The 17,313-nt window shown below is 43.5% G+C and overlaps 1 protein-coding gene across 1 annotated transcript in view; it reads left to right on the forward strand.

The window, feature by feature from the left end:
• LOC121008250 (cytochrome P450 2W1-like) overlaps window positions 1–16,140 on the forward strand; it is a 42,225-nt gene extending 26,085 nt beyond the window's left edge. The window contains exons 7-9 of the mRNA XM_040440683.1: window positions 5,064–5,248; window positions 10,335–10,476; window positions 14,503–16,140. Of these exons, the coding sequence (XP_040296617.1) occupies window positions 5,064–5,248; window positions 10,335–10,476; window positions 14,503–14,690 (515 nt within the window). The 3' untranslated portion in view covers window positions 14,691–16,140. The remainder of the gene's footprint in view (window positions 1–5,063; window positions 5,249–10,334; window positions 10,477–14,502) is intronic.
• The last annotated feature ends 1,173 nt before the right edge of the window (window positions 16,141–17,313 follow it).

A 17,313-nucleotide genomic window follows, 5' to 3' on the forward strand; every position in this document is an offset into this window, starting at 1 on the left:
CCAACTAATGGGAACAGCCGGTACCCTGCAGCTGATCGGGCGGGCGCAGCTCCTGCACCTGCCCGATGAGCGGGCCGTAATAGTACTGCGCTGGGCGGCAAGTCACGTCCCGCTGCACCGTACTATTATGGCCCTGGTTGGGAAGGGGTTAAAGGGTGGTTTGGAATAAAGGGATTTCTTTATTGTACGCCCCTTTGGAATAATCATGGTTTACAGGAAATATAATGGGGATAAGTATTGGCAAAAAAACAATATCTTATATGTTGCACAGGTGGTGGGAAATGGGGTCGTACTCCCATTCTTGGAACTCGCACATAGGACACATATTGAGAATTTATCGTGGTTTAGGTACTTTCAGTTACGTTCGGCACTTTCCAGTCTACAGGGACATTTTTTGTTTGATATCTGTAAAGAATAAATCAAGGCAACTGGACTTACTGTAGATTTTTTGAAAACGTTTCACTCGTTCTTCCAGCGAGCTTTCTTAATTCTGAGTGTCTGTACAAGAATTCTCTGGGAATAAATATGTAACTGAATCAACATCTGGTAATTATACCCAGCATGGGGTCAGAGGTCATTATACCCAGCATGGGGTCAAAGGTATTGATTCCATTATCCTAATTGGAGTCAGTAGCTGATAATGACCTCCCAGAAAAAGGTGTCAAGACAGCATTGTATGTGGCAGACAATAGATGTCTAACCCCCCACCTCTATTCAAGCTTGGCTTCTCCATTTTTACGTAGATGGCCTCCTTCACACCTCGTTTGTACCAATCGGCCTCCTTATTCAAAACACGTACTTGACTGTCTTCAAAGGTGTGACCTGTTTCTATTAGATGTAAGTACATGGCTGAATCTTGACCAGAGGTTTTGGCTCTTCTATGCTGAGCCATACGCTGATGTAGTTGTTGTTTTGTTTTGCCGATATACAGTTCTGAGCATTCCTCATTGCACTGGACTGCGTACACAATGTTGTCCATCTTATGTGGATGACACTTGGGTTAAAATTCATAAACAAGAGTTACAGGCTTTCACCAATCACATCAACTCAGTGGATCATAGCATCAATTTCACGCGGGAAGATATGCAGAACAACAAACTGGCGTTTCTGGACTGTCTTATAACAGTGGAAGAGGGAAGGAAGCTAGGAATATAGGTCTATCGAAAAACCAACACACACAGACCAGTACCTGCTATTTGATTCCCACCATCCTCTAGACCACAAACTGGGAGTCATCCAGACTCTACACCACCGGGCAGAGAAAATCCCCACCAGCACAGAGGCCAAGGCGAAGGAATTTAAACACCTCAGAGGGGCACTTAAAACTTGTGGGTATCCAGATTAGGCCTTTGTCAAAACAGAAGGAAGGAGAAGAAAGAGCACCAAGACTACCAGTGGGGGCGAGAAGCATGACAGAGGCAAGAATATGGTTATCCCATATGTAGCTGGGGTGTCTGAGAAACTCAAAAGGATTTTTAATAAACATCACATCCCTGTCTGCTTTAAACCCAGCAACACACTGAGGCAACAACTGGTTCACCCAAAAGACCCAATGCCTAAACACAAGATGGACAACATTGTGTACGCAGTCCAGTGCAATGAGGAATGCTCAGAACTGTATATCGGCGAAACAAAACAACAACTACATCAGCGTATGGCTCAGCATAGAAGAGCCAAAACCTCTGGTCAAGATTCAGCCGTGTACTTACATCTAAAAGAAACAGGTCACACCTTTGAAGACAGTCAAGTACGTGTTTTGGATAAGGAGGCCGATTGGTACAAACGAGGTGTGAAGGAGGCCATCTACGTAAAAATGGAGAAGCCAAGCTTGAATAGAGTCGGGGGGGGTTCGACATCTATTGTCTGCCACATACAATGCTGTCTTGACACCTTTTTCTGGGAGGTGATTATCAGCTACTGACTCCAATTATGGTAATGGAATCAACACCTTTGACCCCATGCTGGGTATAATGACCTCTGACCCCATGCTGGGTATAATTACCAGATGTTGATTCAGTTACATATTTATTCCCAGAGAATTCTTGTACAGTCACTCAGAATTGAGAAAGCTCGTTGGAAGAACGTGTAAAACGTTTTCAAGAAATCTACAGTAAGTCCAGTTGCCTTGATTTATTCTTTACAGATATACCATGACCTGGATAAATGAGACCCTTCACAGACATTTTTTGTTTGAGGTAGACACCTCTACCCCTTTGAATGATCTGATGGGAAATCTGGGGCAGAAGGTCAAGATTTCTCAATTGTATAAATTGTTGTTGGATGCACTATTTAACAATATACGCTCCCCTGGACAAAGGGCCTGCGGAGTGGATTGTTTAACGATTCAATTAGGTGAGTGGGTAAATATATTAGCTAATTTAAGACTAGTGTCTCACCTGGAGCTTATTACTTACATATGTTTTGGTCCTGTAGGGAATTATTAGAATATTGGAGGGCAATTAATAACTACATTACCCAAAAATTAAAAGTAGCAATTCCGTTCACTGAATAATGCTGGATACTTGGCGATCTTATATAAAAAGATTTTTTTAATTAAATTAATGTTTCTGGCCAGACTCTTTATTACAAGCACCTGGTTTTCACGAAAAACACCTACCATATCTACTTGGTTAAATTTGATTAATAAGATCAGGAGATATGAAAATATTTTATATAAGTAAAGGAACACTGAAGAGAAATGGAATAGGATATGGGGGAATTGGAAGTCTTAAGCTCCCCTGCCTTTACCTCATCGGTATCCTGTCTCCGTCTTGTTGATGGAGGGGATAGGAGATGCATTGCAATGAGAGGAGGTGGAGGGGTAAGGGAGGGGCATAAGGTTTAAATGGGGGAAAAAGAGGGAAACTAATAATGTTGTTGATTAATTTGTGTATGGTAATAACAGTTTTTTTCTTCTTCTTCCCTTCTAATAAATTTTTTTTGCAAAAAAAGATGGCTCTGCTGCCAGTTCTCTGAGACTAATACATACATACATACATACATACACACATACAGATGTAGCAGGGTTAGCACTCAAACTCTTAACTCAAATTTCTTAAATCATCGTGTTATCTTGAAACAAAAGCCATTGAAAAGCAATTGAAGGTGTTTTCTTAGTTTAGATAACACATCTCAGAAATCTCAGAAAGCATGAGTGTTAACTCTACTATATCGGTACATACTTGTTTAAGCCAGCAGCTTCCTGCCAGCCAATCAGATTGGATTACTGAGAGACACGCCTCCTCACTCTGAAGCCTAATGCAGGCATGCAGTGTGAAGGACCGCCCTTATGTCGTCTGTTTACACTAAAGGGAAGACAGACAAGCCATAGCAACAGTGTTAAGAGACCAGTGGAAAGGGACAGGGGACATTAATGAAAGCTGTTATTATAAGGTAATTACAGATCTTTTGGCAATCATTGACAGACTAACTCAGGTATACATGCCTAGCTCTAATAAACTAGCAAATAAAAAAATATGACACTTACCCTTTAAATACTAGAGATTTGTGCTATAGTTTTACGGGTTACATTTTTACTGTATTCACTGTATGGTACATCCGAAGTCGATTCGCTAAAAACTTTGTTCTAATACTGTACAGAGATCCCTATTAGTATTAGAATGTATAGGCTCCGATGAGCCGAAGTTACAGAGAGGGATCTCTGTACAGTATTAGAACAAAGTCTTTAGCGAATCGACTTCGGATGTACCATACAGTGAATACAGTAAAAATGTAACCCGTAAAACTATAGCACAAATCTTTGTACCATCCAAAGTCGATACGCTCATCTCTAGTATTCACTGTGGGGTAAAAATGACACATTACCTTATTCTGTGGGTCAGTATGATTACAGTGATATCAAATTTAGATAGTTTTTTATGTTTTAATACTGTTATAAAAATGTTAAAACCTTTCAGTAGGGTACATAGTAGTACCAGTACACCATCCTGAAACAAACAAAAGAACCAGGTGATCCTACCGCATCCTGGGCATCGTGGGGTGTTGGCACTATTTAGACAATAGCCACATGAGCAGGGATGGTAACTGTTCCTGTTAAGGACCTAGTCAGGGGTACTGTGCTGGCCCTAAAAAAAAACTAACAATGGAGCACCCGCCCAGACAAAGTCAATGGGATGAAGTAATAGGGCAATTTAGGGCATTGTTTACATAGGGTCAGGTTCCGGACAGGGTTGACTTTTTCAGTCCGGGTGCTCTATGATAAGGACTTTTAGGGCCAATACAGGACCCCTGACTAGAGCCATAACAGGGACAGTTACCATCCCTACTTATGTGGCTATTTTCTATATTTTACCATTACAGTGACCTGGTTTCAGATCCAGCAGACATTGTGCCGACACCCCACAATACCCAGGATGCGGTAGGACCACCTGGTTCTTTTTGTTTGATGCATGTTGTACTAGTATCGCCGTGTACCCTATTGAAACTCTTATTCAGAAAGGTGTACCAACTATAACTTGTTAATTATAGCAACATAATACAGTGATCCCTCAAGATACAATGGCCTCAGGATACAATATTTTTTAACATACAATGGTCTTTTCTGACCCATCGTAACTAGAAACTAGACTCAGCATACAATGCCTCAGACTCAGATCCAACCAGTCAAGGCCACTTCTCTAGTAAAATAGCTGGATTAGTTGTTAGTTAGCAGCTTTTCTTGACTGTTATATGTAAGGACTTGTCTTAGTTATCTGCTTATTTTTCTTGAATCTTAATTTTCTCTTATCTTGGGTGACATTTTGGGGTTTTGGAACCGATTACTCAACTTTCAATGGTTTCAACATACACTGGTCGTCTGGAACCAATTAATGTTGTAACTTGAGGGACCACTGTATACATAGATAGCGGATGTCGGGAAGGAGCAAAACAGCTTTAATAATGGTATTGTAACTAGTATAAGCTGTGCACCCATGTGATCATCACCAATGACAAGAGCAGGTCAAACATCCCATCATTTTCCAGCGGGATATTTTCTGCTTTGCATGGATATTTCAGGATAAGTCAGTGGATGAAAATAATATTTCATTTTGTATTTATTTCAGAAAAAGCTCAAGATGAAATTGAAAATGTGATAGGTCTTGAGCGTCCTCCTAGATGGGATGACCAGAAAGTCCTTCCGTACTGCTTGGCTGTAGCCCATGAAGTTCAGCGCGTTGCCAACATCTTACAGTATTTCCCACATACCACAGCCACAGATGTCCATTTCAAAGACTATTTTATACCAAAGGTAATTTTTTTCTCTGGCAGTAAATTCTTCAAAATGTCATAAAAACGTGTTCTAGTGACCTAGATCATAAGCAATTATTGACTTTTCTGGTGGAAACTGTGCGTAACCTAGTAACATAGGGGCACATTTATTAAGACTGGCATTTTAGACGATGATCTTAACAAACCTCTAAGTTGGCGGTGGTTCCACCAAAGTTATGAAGAGACGCTGGCCTCTTCATGACTTCGGTGGATCCTCTGCCTGCCTGAAAGAGGCCTAGAAGAAGGTAAATAAGACAGGCCTGCCGGCCCATTCCTTGCCCACCCCATGCCCACTTTTTTAGACCTAGTGTGAGCGAGTAGAAGTCACAGATTGCAGCGCAACTAACTGTTGTGCTGCAATCTGTTCCTGAAGTATTCACTGGCCGCTTACCTGTCCCGGTGTCCGCCCAGAGCGGCCAGTGCATCCGTGTACAGTGGGACGCCGGTGTCAAACATCGGTGAGCCTGCCAAATGGACTCAGCAGTGGGAGTATTGCAAAATATATGCTGAGATTATTTCTCCCTGTCTGGTCGGCAGTATTGGGGAATTCTGATTAGTGCATTGAACAGAGCAGCGATACTGTATTATTAACCCGGACTAAGCATAATTTATCATTGACCAGAACTAAGGGCTCTTTCACACTTGCGTTGTCCGGATCCGTCGTGTGCTCCATTTGCCGGAATTACACGCCGGATCCGGAAAAACGCGTAAGAACGCATAATTTTTCTTTCCGGATGCGTCTTTCCGGCTTTTTTGGTAAGAGACTGATCCGGAAATCCTGAAGCCAACATCAACGTTTTTTTTCCGGATCCGTCGTACGGATCCGGTATGGGGCCGGATCCGTACGACGGATCCGGAAAAAAAACGTTGATGTTGGCTTCAGGATTTCCGGATCAGTCTCTTTTCGTGCCAGCCAAGTCCTTCCTACTTCCTGGCGCAGGCGCAGATGCAACTTCCGGATCCGTCGTTGCGTCGTAACAACTGAAGATGTTAGGACGGATCCGGAATAATACATTTCAATGGGCTATTATTCTGGATCCGTCGATGCGGCAAGTGTTCAGGATTTTTGACCGGAGCAAAAAGCGCAGCATGCTGCGGTATTTTCTCCGCCCAAAAAACGTTCCGGTCCTGAACTGAAGACATCCTGATGCATCCTGAACGGATTTCTCTCCATTCAGAATGCATGGGGATAATCCTGATCAGGATTTTTCCGGCAAAGAGCCCCGACGACGGAACTCTATGCCGGAAAACAAAAGCGCAAGTGTGAAAGAGCCCTAAGTTTGTTGAACATACGGAGATAATTGATGGAACTTAATTGATTTAACTTACTTGTGGCTACATGTGGCTATATGTGTACACTTTGAAGATATTCCGACCGGGCTGAGATATAGGACTTACTACGTGCCCAGTTCTGGTCTGTGCTGCCACCTTGTGGTAGCATCACATCTACGCTACAAGTAACATTAAGAATCCATCCTGCAGTGTTTTATATTGAACTGATGGCCATATTATAAACACTGCATGGTGACTATACAGATTTGATGTGGACTAATAGGGCAATTACATAGACAGCCAAACATTGTGCTCCTTCTTTATACTCTTTGCAGTGTTTATATATGCTTCTCCCTATTAGGTGATGTAAATGTCATAGAACTAATACCTACATTTTTCAGGGGGGACCCCTCCTTTTATCCTCTTCTAGTGTATCTTATTTTATTGCATTTTATTTAGGGGTGTGTTTATGTATAATTGATATTAAATATACTAATAAATTAGTTACATTTTGACCCTCTGCGTGACCTCAGATTTAGAGTACCGTTCTCTATAGTAATACTTTTTGTACAATTTTTCTGAGTGGGTGGATCAGATACGACTTAGAGCACCCTCCAGTCACTAAACATTTTTTGCTTTTAGTATTTGTAACAGGAAAAACAAAGTGTACTACAACTTAACACCGCTAGATGGTGCTATAATCACACTAAACACTTCAGAAATACAAAGACCGAGGCAGACGTGATCTGTAATGATTCTCTAACCCTGCTGGGCAGAACAGGATTTAACCGTGCAGTGGCCCAAAATTGTACTATAGAGGGAAAGAGCTCTCTTCTTTTACACTGTCTGCTGTCTGATTCCACATAGATTGCTATAGAACCTGTTCACCCCAAAATCAGTAGTATCAGACAGCAATTTCAACCCAATTACAGAAAAAAGGATTAACGGACATGCTTATGTATAAAAGAATGTGAACAACCTAAAATCAGTAGTATTAGAAAGCTTTTTAACCCCAATTAGTGCAGCAAGGTGTAATAGAATAGCTCCTATTACCCAGGCTGTACACTGTTCTATTGGCCCCTGCATTTTCACTATAGTGCAGATGAAGTCTCCCTATTATATCCCTACACTATGAATAGTCTGTCCCTGAACTGCTGAATAGTAATATCTTGTAAATAAAGTATTTCCTAATCACTGTCCCTAGAACCTGTCACGTCTCTCCATGCATTAAGTACACAGTAAAATGGAGGAGACAGGGCACCATACCTCCCAACTTTTGAAAAAAAGGAAGAGGGACACTACTTACGACGTGCAAAGCACACCACAGCAAAATTTTTGTGCACTAGGCCATCCCTCTAAATCCACCCAAAGCATAACTGTACAACTAATACCACCCAGTCCCTAAATGCCCCCACATAGTAATTATTTCTCATTTATGCCACCACACAGTAGTTATTCCCACATTGTGCCCCCTTCACAGATTATGCCCAGATATGTGCCACCCTCACAGTAGTTATGCCATATATGTGCCCCCTCAGAGTAGCGATGCCAAGATATCTGCCCCCTTTACAGTAGTTATGCCAGATATGCGCCCCCTCACAGTAGTTATGCCCAGATATGTTGAATTTTTTTAACATATGTTGCATTTTTCCTGAAATTCGAAAAGAATCCTACTTCGGCAATTTTGATTTGCTCAACACAAACCATTATCTTATTGTCCTTGGCAGCAGCTGCCTGACACTGGTTTTTACAGCTTAGTTTGCTGTTCACTAAAATGCCTAAGTCCTTTTCCATGTCAGTGTTACCCAGTGTTTTACCATTTAGTATGTACGGGTGACTTGCATTATTCCTACCCATGTGCATAACCTTACATTTGTCAGTGTTCAACCTCATCTGCCACTTGTCCAAAACGTTACATATCCAGCTCACTTTTTTTTTTACAAATGAGAGAATTTAAAGATCCCCCAAACACTCCACTCCTACAGGAAGTGGGGGGTTGAGGTAAGAACAAAATCATCCCTTCAGGATCAAACCACCTGTTTCAAAATCACATGTGGGTTTAATACTTGTGTGTATGCAGTAAGGTAACACAATAAGACATATGTTAACATTAGTTATCATTGCAGTTTGATAACCAATGTTAATACATGTTCTATTTACCCCGTGCTTTCCAATTAGTTGCAAAAAAATACGCTTAGTAACCTAACCGCCAAACTACAGGAGCCATTGTCTGCTGGCTGACATTCATCAGGTTGCATATAGCAACCAATAACAGCTCAGCTTCTATTTTGTTACAGCATGCTGAGGTTTGCTTTCCGTCCTGGGATGCGGAGCAAAACGGATCCGTCATGACCTAAAATGCAAGTCAATGGGGACGGATCCGTTTTCTCTGACACAATACAAAATGGATCCGTCCCCCACTGACTTTCAATGGAGTTCATGACGGATCCGTCTTGGCCATGTTAAAGATCATTCAACCGGATGCAGACGGTTGTATTATCAGTAACGGAAGTGTTTTGGCTGAATCCTGCCGGATCCAGGAAAAACGCTAGTGTAGCCTTATTATGGAAATCACTGTTAATGAGATGGGGGTACTGTGGAGGTCACAAATAAAGGGCGGGCCGCTGTGGAGATCACTGTTAAAGGGGCGGGCGCTGTGGAGGTTACTATTAAAGGGGCGGGCGCTGTGGAGGTTACTGTTAAGAGAGCGGGGGATTGTGGAGATTAATATTAAAGTGGCAGCTGCTGTAGAGGTCACTGTTAAAGGGGCGTTCGCTGTGGATGTTACTGTTAAGGGGGTAGGCCACTGTGGAGGTCACTGTTAAGGGAGCAGGGGACTGCGGAGGCCACTATTACAGGGGCAGCTGCTGTGGCGGTCACTGTTAAGGCAGCAGGGTACTATAGCAGTCACTGTTAAAGGGGCTGGCGCTGTGGAGGTCTCTGTTAAAGGGGCAGGGTGCTGTAGAGGTCACTGTCAAAGGGGCAGGGTGCTACTATAGCAGTCACTGTTAAAGGGGCTGGCGCTGTGGAGGTCTCTGTTAAAGGGGCAGGGTGCTGTAGAGGTCACTGTCAAAGGGGCAGGGTGCTGTAGAGGTCACTGTTAAAGGGGCAAACCCCTGTGGAGGTCACTGTCAAGGGGGTGGGATGCTGTGGAACTCACTGTTAAAGGGGCGGGCTGCTGTGATGTTCAAAGTTAAGGGGGTGGGCTGCTGTGGAGGTCCCATTTTAAAGAGGGGGTATTGCTAAGGGGTGGGGGACAGACATGCAGATATACAGACACAGAATGCACACAGAGTCATTTCCGTTATCTTTCAAGCCCCATTGAAACGAACGGTTTCGTATAAGGTGCTGTAAAAAAACAGAATGGAAACGGAAGGAAAATACGTTTGTGTGCAAGAGCCCTTATGGAGAGGAAAGTAAAGGGGGCAGGAATGAGGAGTTTACATTTCCATGGCTAGGCTCCAAATGCCATAAATAAAATACAGAAGGAACTCTTTAGGGCAGCCTGCACTGAATAGAGTTAGAAGAGTCACTCTCACATGACTTTTAAAGCACCTCATCCAGACGACCATAAACAGTGACTGTATACTGCCGAGAACTGAATGTCTCCTGTTTGTAAAGAGAGTGACCTAGAATATGGTGGTCATTATGTCTAATATTGAGGTGGGTTAGAACGGGAAGGACACAAGCTTGGGTGGTAAAAGCTATAGCGATGGCCGACATGAGATGTATTATTATATTTGGAAGAACTGTAAAGTTATGGAACATGTTACAAATCTGTCATTATATACTAGGGAACTACAGTGATCCCTCTCTTCACATCAATTCTCTGTGACGAAACCCAATGGGAGACCCCCAACCAATTTAACCCCAATCATTTCTTGGATGCTGATGGAAAGTTCTTGAAGAAAGATGCATTTTTTCCATTCTCCAAAGGTGAGTAGATCCACGGCAGTAACTTATAATAGGTACCACTGAACTTGATGAGAATTTTACAGTTGATTAAAAATGTTATCATTCATACCTACAAGATATGGCTTTCCCATGATAAGTCAGATAGAGCGCCATTGTTCCCAAGGAAAGCTCTTGCACCCAGCATTTTGTTCCTAGATTTTGTTCAGATAAAGGAAAACTAAGGCCCCATTCACACGGGCGAGATTTCCGCGCGGGGTCAATGCGTGAGGTGAACGCATTGGTCCCGCACTGAATCCGGACCAATTCATTTCTATGGGGTTGTGCACATGAGCGGTGATTTTCACGCATCACTTGTGCGTTGTGTGAAAATCGCAGCATGCTCATCTTTGTGCGTTTTTCACGTAACGCAGGCCCCATAGAAATGAATAGGGTTGCGTGAAAATCGCAAGCATCCGCAAGCAAGTGCGGATGCGGTGAGATTTTCACGCACGGTTGCTAGGTGACGATCGGGATGGGGACCCGATCATTATTATTTCCCCTTATAACATGGTTATAAGGTAAAATAATAGCATTCTGAATACAGAATGCATAGTACAGAAGGGCTGGAGGGGTTAAAAAAAAATAATAATAATTTAGCTCACCTTAATCCACTTGTTCGCGCAGCTGGTGTAACGTTACATTACCCTACTTCGTGAGATTTCCCTACCTCCTAACTTCCGGTCGCACCGCTGATGACGTGAGGAGGCGTTCCTGAGTTTTGACGATCTGCGCATGTGCAAAAGGACAGTTTAGGGAAAATCTCACAGCGGAGTTCAGCTGCACACCGGGACACTGCACATGCGCCAGGGAGCCTCAGTAGGCAAATATTACGGCCCAGTGCGCAAGCACGGCTAACTCCAGAACATCAATCCGATCTCCGCGCCTGCGCAGTGTGGGGGTAGGAAGATCTTATGGCCATATTTTCTGTTAAATAAATATATACATATATATATATATATATATATTTGGGGAATTGAGTCAGCACAACCTGTATATAGGTGCACATCACTATGGCGAAATACATATACAAACGGAAAATACAAATGTGATAGCACTCTACATCCAGCATTCTGCCCTGCCTCCATGCTGGATGAGGCATTGGTGTACATTTTGGCCAAAGCGTAATAAGCCACTCACCACGTCAAGGTCGCCTCTATTTGAGTGGTCCCTAACACTAGTTCCTACCTGTTTATGGGCCATGACAGCCACACAAAGTCCAGGGAATGCAGGTCAGCGTGTATTTAGCCATAGTGATGTGCACCTATATACAGGTTGTGCTGACTCAATTCCCCACATTTTTTCTTTGTAGTATATATTGGAGGCGTGGCGATCTCCTTGGAGTCATTGCACACCTGACCAGTCAATCTGTCCTGGGGGCTGGTTTTAAAGTCAGTATAAAACTGGGTCTGCTTATATAGAACCTACCAGTAGCCATTTGGCTCCAGGAGAAGTATATAGTGGGCTCAGCATGCATGTTGGTACTTGCATCCCTGGATCCGATGAAAGCTGTAATGGCACCGGACGGGGTTAAAAGCAGAGTGTGCTTGGCGCGCACGCTGACCTGCATTCCCTGGACTTTGTGTGGCTGTCATGGCCCATAAACAGGTAGGAACTAGTGTTAGGGACCACTCAAATAGAGGCGACCTTGACGTGGTGAGTGGCTTATTACGCTTTGGCCAAAATGTACACCAATGCCTCATCCAGCATGGAGGCAGGGCAGAATGCTGGATATAGAGTGCTATCACATTTGTATTTTCCGTATATATATATATATATATATATATATATATATATTTATTTAACAGAAAAAATGGCCATCAGATTTCCCTACCCCCACACTGCGCAGGCAGACAACCCCCATATATATATATATATATATATATATTTATTTAACCGAAAATATGGCCATGAGACCTCCCTACTCCCACACTGCGCAGGTGTGGAGATCGGATTGATGTTCTGGAGTTAGCCGTGCTTGCGCACTGGGCCATAATATTTCCCTACTGAGGCTCCCCGGCGCATGCGCAGTGTCCCGGTGTGCAGCTGAACTGCGCTGTGAGATTTTCCCTAAACTTCCCTTTTGCGCATGCGCAGATCGTCAAAACTCAGGAACGCCTCCTCACGTCATCAGCGGTGCGACCAGAAGTTAGGAGGTAGGGAAATCTCACGAAGTAGGGTAATGTAACGTTACACCGGCATCTCTTCTGTCTTCTTTTGTGAAGAATAGGACCTTTGATGACATCACTACGTTCATCACATGGTCCGTCACATGATCCATCACCATAGTGATGGATGATGTGACGGACCATGTGATGAGAGTAGTGACGTTATCAAAGGTCCTATTCCTCACAGAACAAGACAGAAGAGATGCGGGCTGCGCGAACAAGTGGATTAAGGTGAGTTAAATATTTTTTATTTATTTTTTAACCCCTGTTGTACTATGCATTCTGTATTCAGAATGCTATTATTTTCCCTTATAACCATTTTATAAGGGGAAATAATACAATCTGCACTACAACTAACCCAAACCTGAACTTTTGTGAAGAAGTTCGGGTCTGGGTACCACAGTCAGTTTTTTATCTCGCGCGTGCAAAACGCATTGCACCCGCGCAATAAAAACTGAACATCGGAACGCAATCGCAGTCAAAACTGACTGCAATTGCGTATCTAACTCGCGCGGGTTTGCTGCAATGCACCGGGACGCATCCGGACCTAATCCGGACACGTTTGTCTGCAAGGGGCCTAAGTCTCAAGTATTTCTTATCTACTTGTCCTGTTCAGTTGAATTCACTCGATGATTATGCCTATGACACTATGTCACGTTTGGGTCCAAAATTTTGTGCTGATTAATTTAATATATCTTATAGCAGTCAGATATACAGAGCTCCAAATCCCTTGCATAGACATCCAGGCAAATGATATAATTTGTGGGTAGCTGTAGCCGCCACCAGGGGGAGCTTAGCACAACGACGGGGTAGGGAAATTTCATACCAGAGTTGGGGAGAAGGGGCCACCTAATGTGATTTACCTCTCAGCTGGACACCGGCTGACACTGCGAATGCGCCGGGAGCCTCAGCAGCGGTTAGAGGGTAGGGAAAAATTACAGGCCAGTGAGCAAGCGGGGCTAACTACTCCCGTCGGGATACACCGCGCCTGCGCACCAGCGGACAGGGAGATCTCTTATACCGAACATCCATCCGATCACCGCGCCTGCGCAGTGTTGGGGTAGGGAGATCTGATGGCCATTTGTCCTGTTAAATCTCCCTACCACTCACTGCGCACGCGTGGTGTCTGATCATCAGGAGCCAGCTGAGAGGTAAGGCGCAAGCGCATCTCCAACTCTAGTGTGAAATTTCCCTAACCCGTCATTGTGTGCTGTGCGGCGCGGCACATCTTCCGGAAAGTGTTAAAACGTAAGAGGGACTGAACTGAAGACATCCTGATGCGTACTGAACGGAATGCTCTCCATTAAGAATGCATTAAGATAAAACTGATCATTTTTTTTCCGGTATTGAGCCCCTAGGACGGAACTCAATACCGGAAAAGAAAAACACTAGTGTGAAAGTACCCTAAGCTTTCCGTTTTTCTGATCCGTCAGAAGAAGAGAGGGGGGGGGGGAACAGGATCCTGTAAAAAACGGATCCTGTTGCATCGGTTGTCATCAGTTTGAGCCATTTTCGTCTGAGATCCATTTTTTAGACAGAAAAAAGTCCTGCATGCAGTACTTTTTTTTTCTTTCTAAAAAACGGATCTCAGACAGAAATGGTTCAAACAGGTGACAACTGATGCAACAGGATGCGTTGTTTTTTACAGGATCCTGTTTTTTTTCTCTCTCTCTCTCTCTCTCTCTTCTTCTGATGGATCAGAAGAACGTAAAGCTAAACGGTTATGTGAATGCACCCTAATAACACAGAATGCAGACAGCTCCCCTAGTGGTGGAACCAGTTATGTTGTGTTTTCACCAATGATTTACAATCCCTGGATACTGACTACTTTATGTGTACACAGGGCGCAGAGTCTGCGCTGGAGAGAGCCTTGCCAGAATGGAGCTATTTCTTTTCATCACTGGATTACTGCAGAAGTTCACATTCACACCCCCTCCGGGAGTGAGCACAGAGGACTTGGACCTCACTCCAGAAGTAGTCTTCACCATGAGAACCAAGAATTACCACGCCTGTGCAACTCCCAGGATTTAGGCAGATTAAACATTGTCAAAATATTCCATTTGGATTTGGACCTTGAAGGTCAGGGGTGAGCGATCCGAGCTTCGGATCCAAGATGCGAATTCGATTCGTTCCTAAACTTCATTTTAATGTTGTACGGAGACCTGTCTCCATACAGCATTAAAATGTAAGTACCTATAGAAAATTGCCAGACCCCATATACTTAATTAGACACTTTATTGAACAATTAATAATCATAAAGACCGCTCCGCTCCAGATAGATCCGACCAAATTGTGGTAGATGGACAACTTTCTTGATATAGTCAATCACTGTTATGTCAAGCGTGGACTCCGCAATGACTCGTCTGTACCTCCTATATTAGAAAGGACAAAATGGCCAAATATAGTGAAGTACTGCTAGACTAGTGCTAGTACTTGATACCAAACCAGCATTTATTGTACATGAGCATATAAAATTTAAAACCCGGTCTCCCGTCACTAGTCCGAACCGGATTTCGTCTTCGCTTCGTCAGGGGCATATGAATATGTCTTTATGATTATTAATTTGACCTTGGTGTGAATTGGACTCACTACGCCGGAGACCGGCTGCGCTCATGGTACGAATATCAATTGGAGACTAAAGTTTTTATTTTTACTTTATTGAACAACATCTTTTAAATAGTTAATACAATGCAGGGAAAATGGCGACATCACTGGAAAGGAGACACGATGGGAGTAATTCATGGCAGCTGAAGACAACAACCATAATAAATCTAAATGCCAAACTCGGTTACCCATGCCATGTCTCCTCCAGGATGGCTCCAGCCACGATGCGCGTTTCGGTGACCACTAGAGCCTCATATGGTCATGATACGTTTTACGTGATGACGTTGGAGATTTATCTACCTCCATTGAATCCAAGTATTTGGTGTTTGACCCTATTTGTCGATTGGCCTCTTTTCGCAGCATTAAAATCTATGTGCTGTAGCGAGGCAAAATTCGTTAAGTCCGAAGACTTTGGTGAATAACTTCGGGCTTCGATTCAACAACTTTAAAAACATTTTAAAACAGGAATCTGAAGTAGGCTTCGGTACCGAGGTACAAGCTTCCGATTTAACGAATTTTGCCTTGCCGCAGCAGATACATTTTAATGCTGTAGGGAGAACTAATCGACTTCGTATCTTGGATCTGAAATTCGATTCGCTCACCCCTATTGAAGATACTCCCCTTCCAATTCAGTAGTAGGTGTGAAGACCACGTAGACCTCAGTGCTCCACCACCGGGCACTTACTCAACTAACACTTACAATAATTGCTTTTAAAAAAGAAGCTCCTTCTTTGTATACAAAAAGTAAGTGCACCTGTATTTCTTAGGCTACTTTCACACTAGCGGCACGGACCTCCGGCAGGCTGTTCCGTCGGGTGAACAGCCTGTCGGATCCGTCCTGCCGCTAGTGAACGTGTGCCCCCGTACTGCCGCTCTGTCCCCATTGACTATAATGGGGGCGGGGGTGGAGTTCCAGCAGAGGCACGGCAGCCCACGGCGAGAGGCTGCCGGAATAAATGTCGGACATGTCGTAGTTTTATTCTGGCAGCCTCTTGCCGTGCCTCCGCCGGAACTCTGCCCCCGCCCCCATTATAGTCAATGGGGACGGAGCGTCAGTCCGGGGGCACACGGTCACTAGTGGCAGGACGGATCCGACAGGCTGTTCACACGACGGAACAGCCTGCCGGAGGTCTGTGCCGCTAGTGTGAAAGTAGACTTACCACCTTAAAATGCATTATATATTTTAATACAGATCTACATTGAACGGAAAAATAAAGCATGAAAATGTCATTTCTGTCACCAACGGAGTGATGTTTATGTGTTCAATGGTGTCATTATATATTAGGTGTTTAGACTTTATTAGGTAGATACTGTAGCTCCAAGATTAGAATGCCTTCTTCTTATTGCTCTAGGCTGGAGTCTGAGCAACACAGCGTCTTCAAGTATTTTGAACGATCATAACAGCAAGTGATGAGTGTTTTGACATTGACAGGGAAAGTGACCTGCACATGTCATTATATCAGTGTGAACAGATCTGGTTCTGACAGGGGCACATAACCAATGACACATAACCATGCCAGATAAGTCTAAGGTTAAATTAAAATTGACAAGTATACAGGGTGGGCCATTTATATGGATACACCTTAATAAAATGGGAATGGTTGGTGATATTAACTTCCTGTTTGTGGCACATTAGTATATGTGAGGGGGGAAACTTTTCAAGATGGGTGGTGACCATGGCGGCCATTTTGAAGTCAGCTGTTTTTTCAATAGGAAGAGGGTCATGTGACACATCAAACTTATTTGGAATTTCACACGAAAAACAATGGTGTGCTTGGTTTTAATGTAACTTTATTCTTTCATGAGTTATTTACAAGTTTCTGACCACTTATAAAATGTGTTCAATGTGCTGCCCATTGTGTTGGATTGTCAATGCAACCCTCTTCTCCCACTCTTCACACACTGATAGCAACACCGCAGGAGAAATGCTAGCACAGGCTTCCAGTATCCGTAGTTTCAGGTGCTGCACATCTCGTATCTTCACAGCATAGACAATTGCCTTCAGATGACCCCAAAGATAAAAGTCTAAGGGGGTCAGATCGGGAGACCT

The sequence above is a fragment of the Bufo bufo genome, chromosome 7 (assembly GCF_905171765.1).
Source record: "Bufo bufo chromosome 7, aBufBuf1.1, whole genome shotgun sequence".
Taxonomy (NCBI): Eukaryota; Metazoa; Chordata; class Amphibia; order Anura; family Bufonidae; genus Bufo; species Bufo bufo.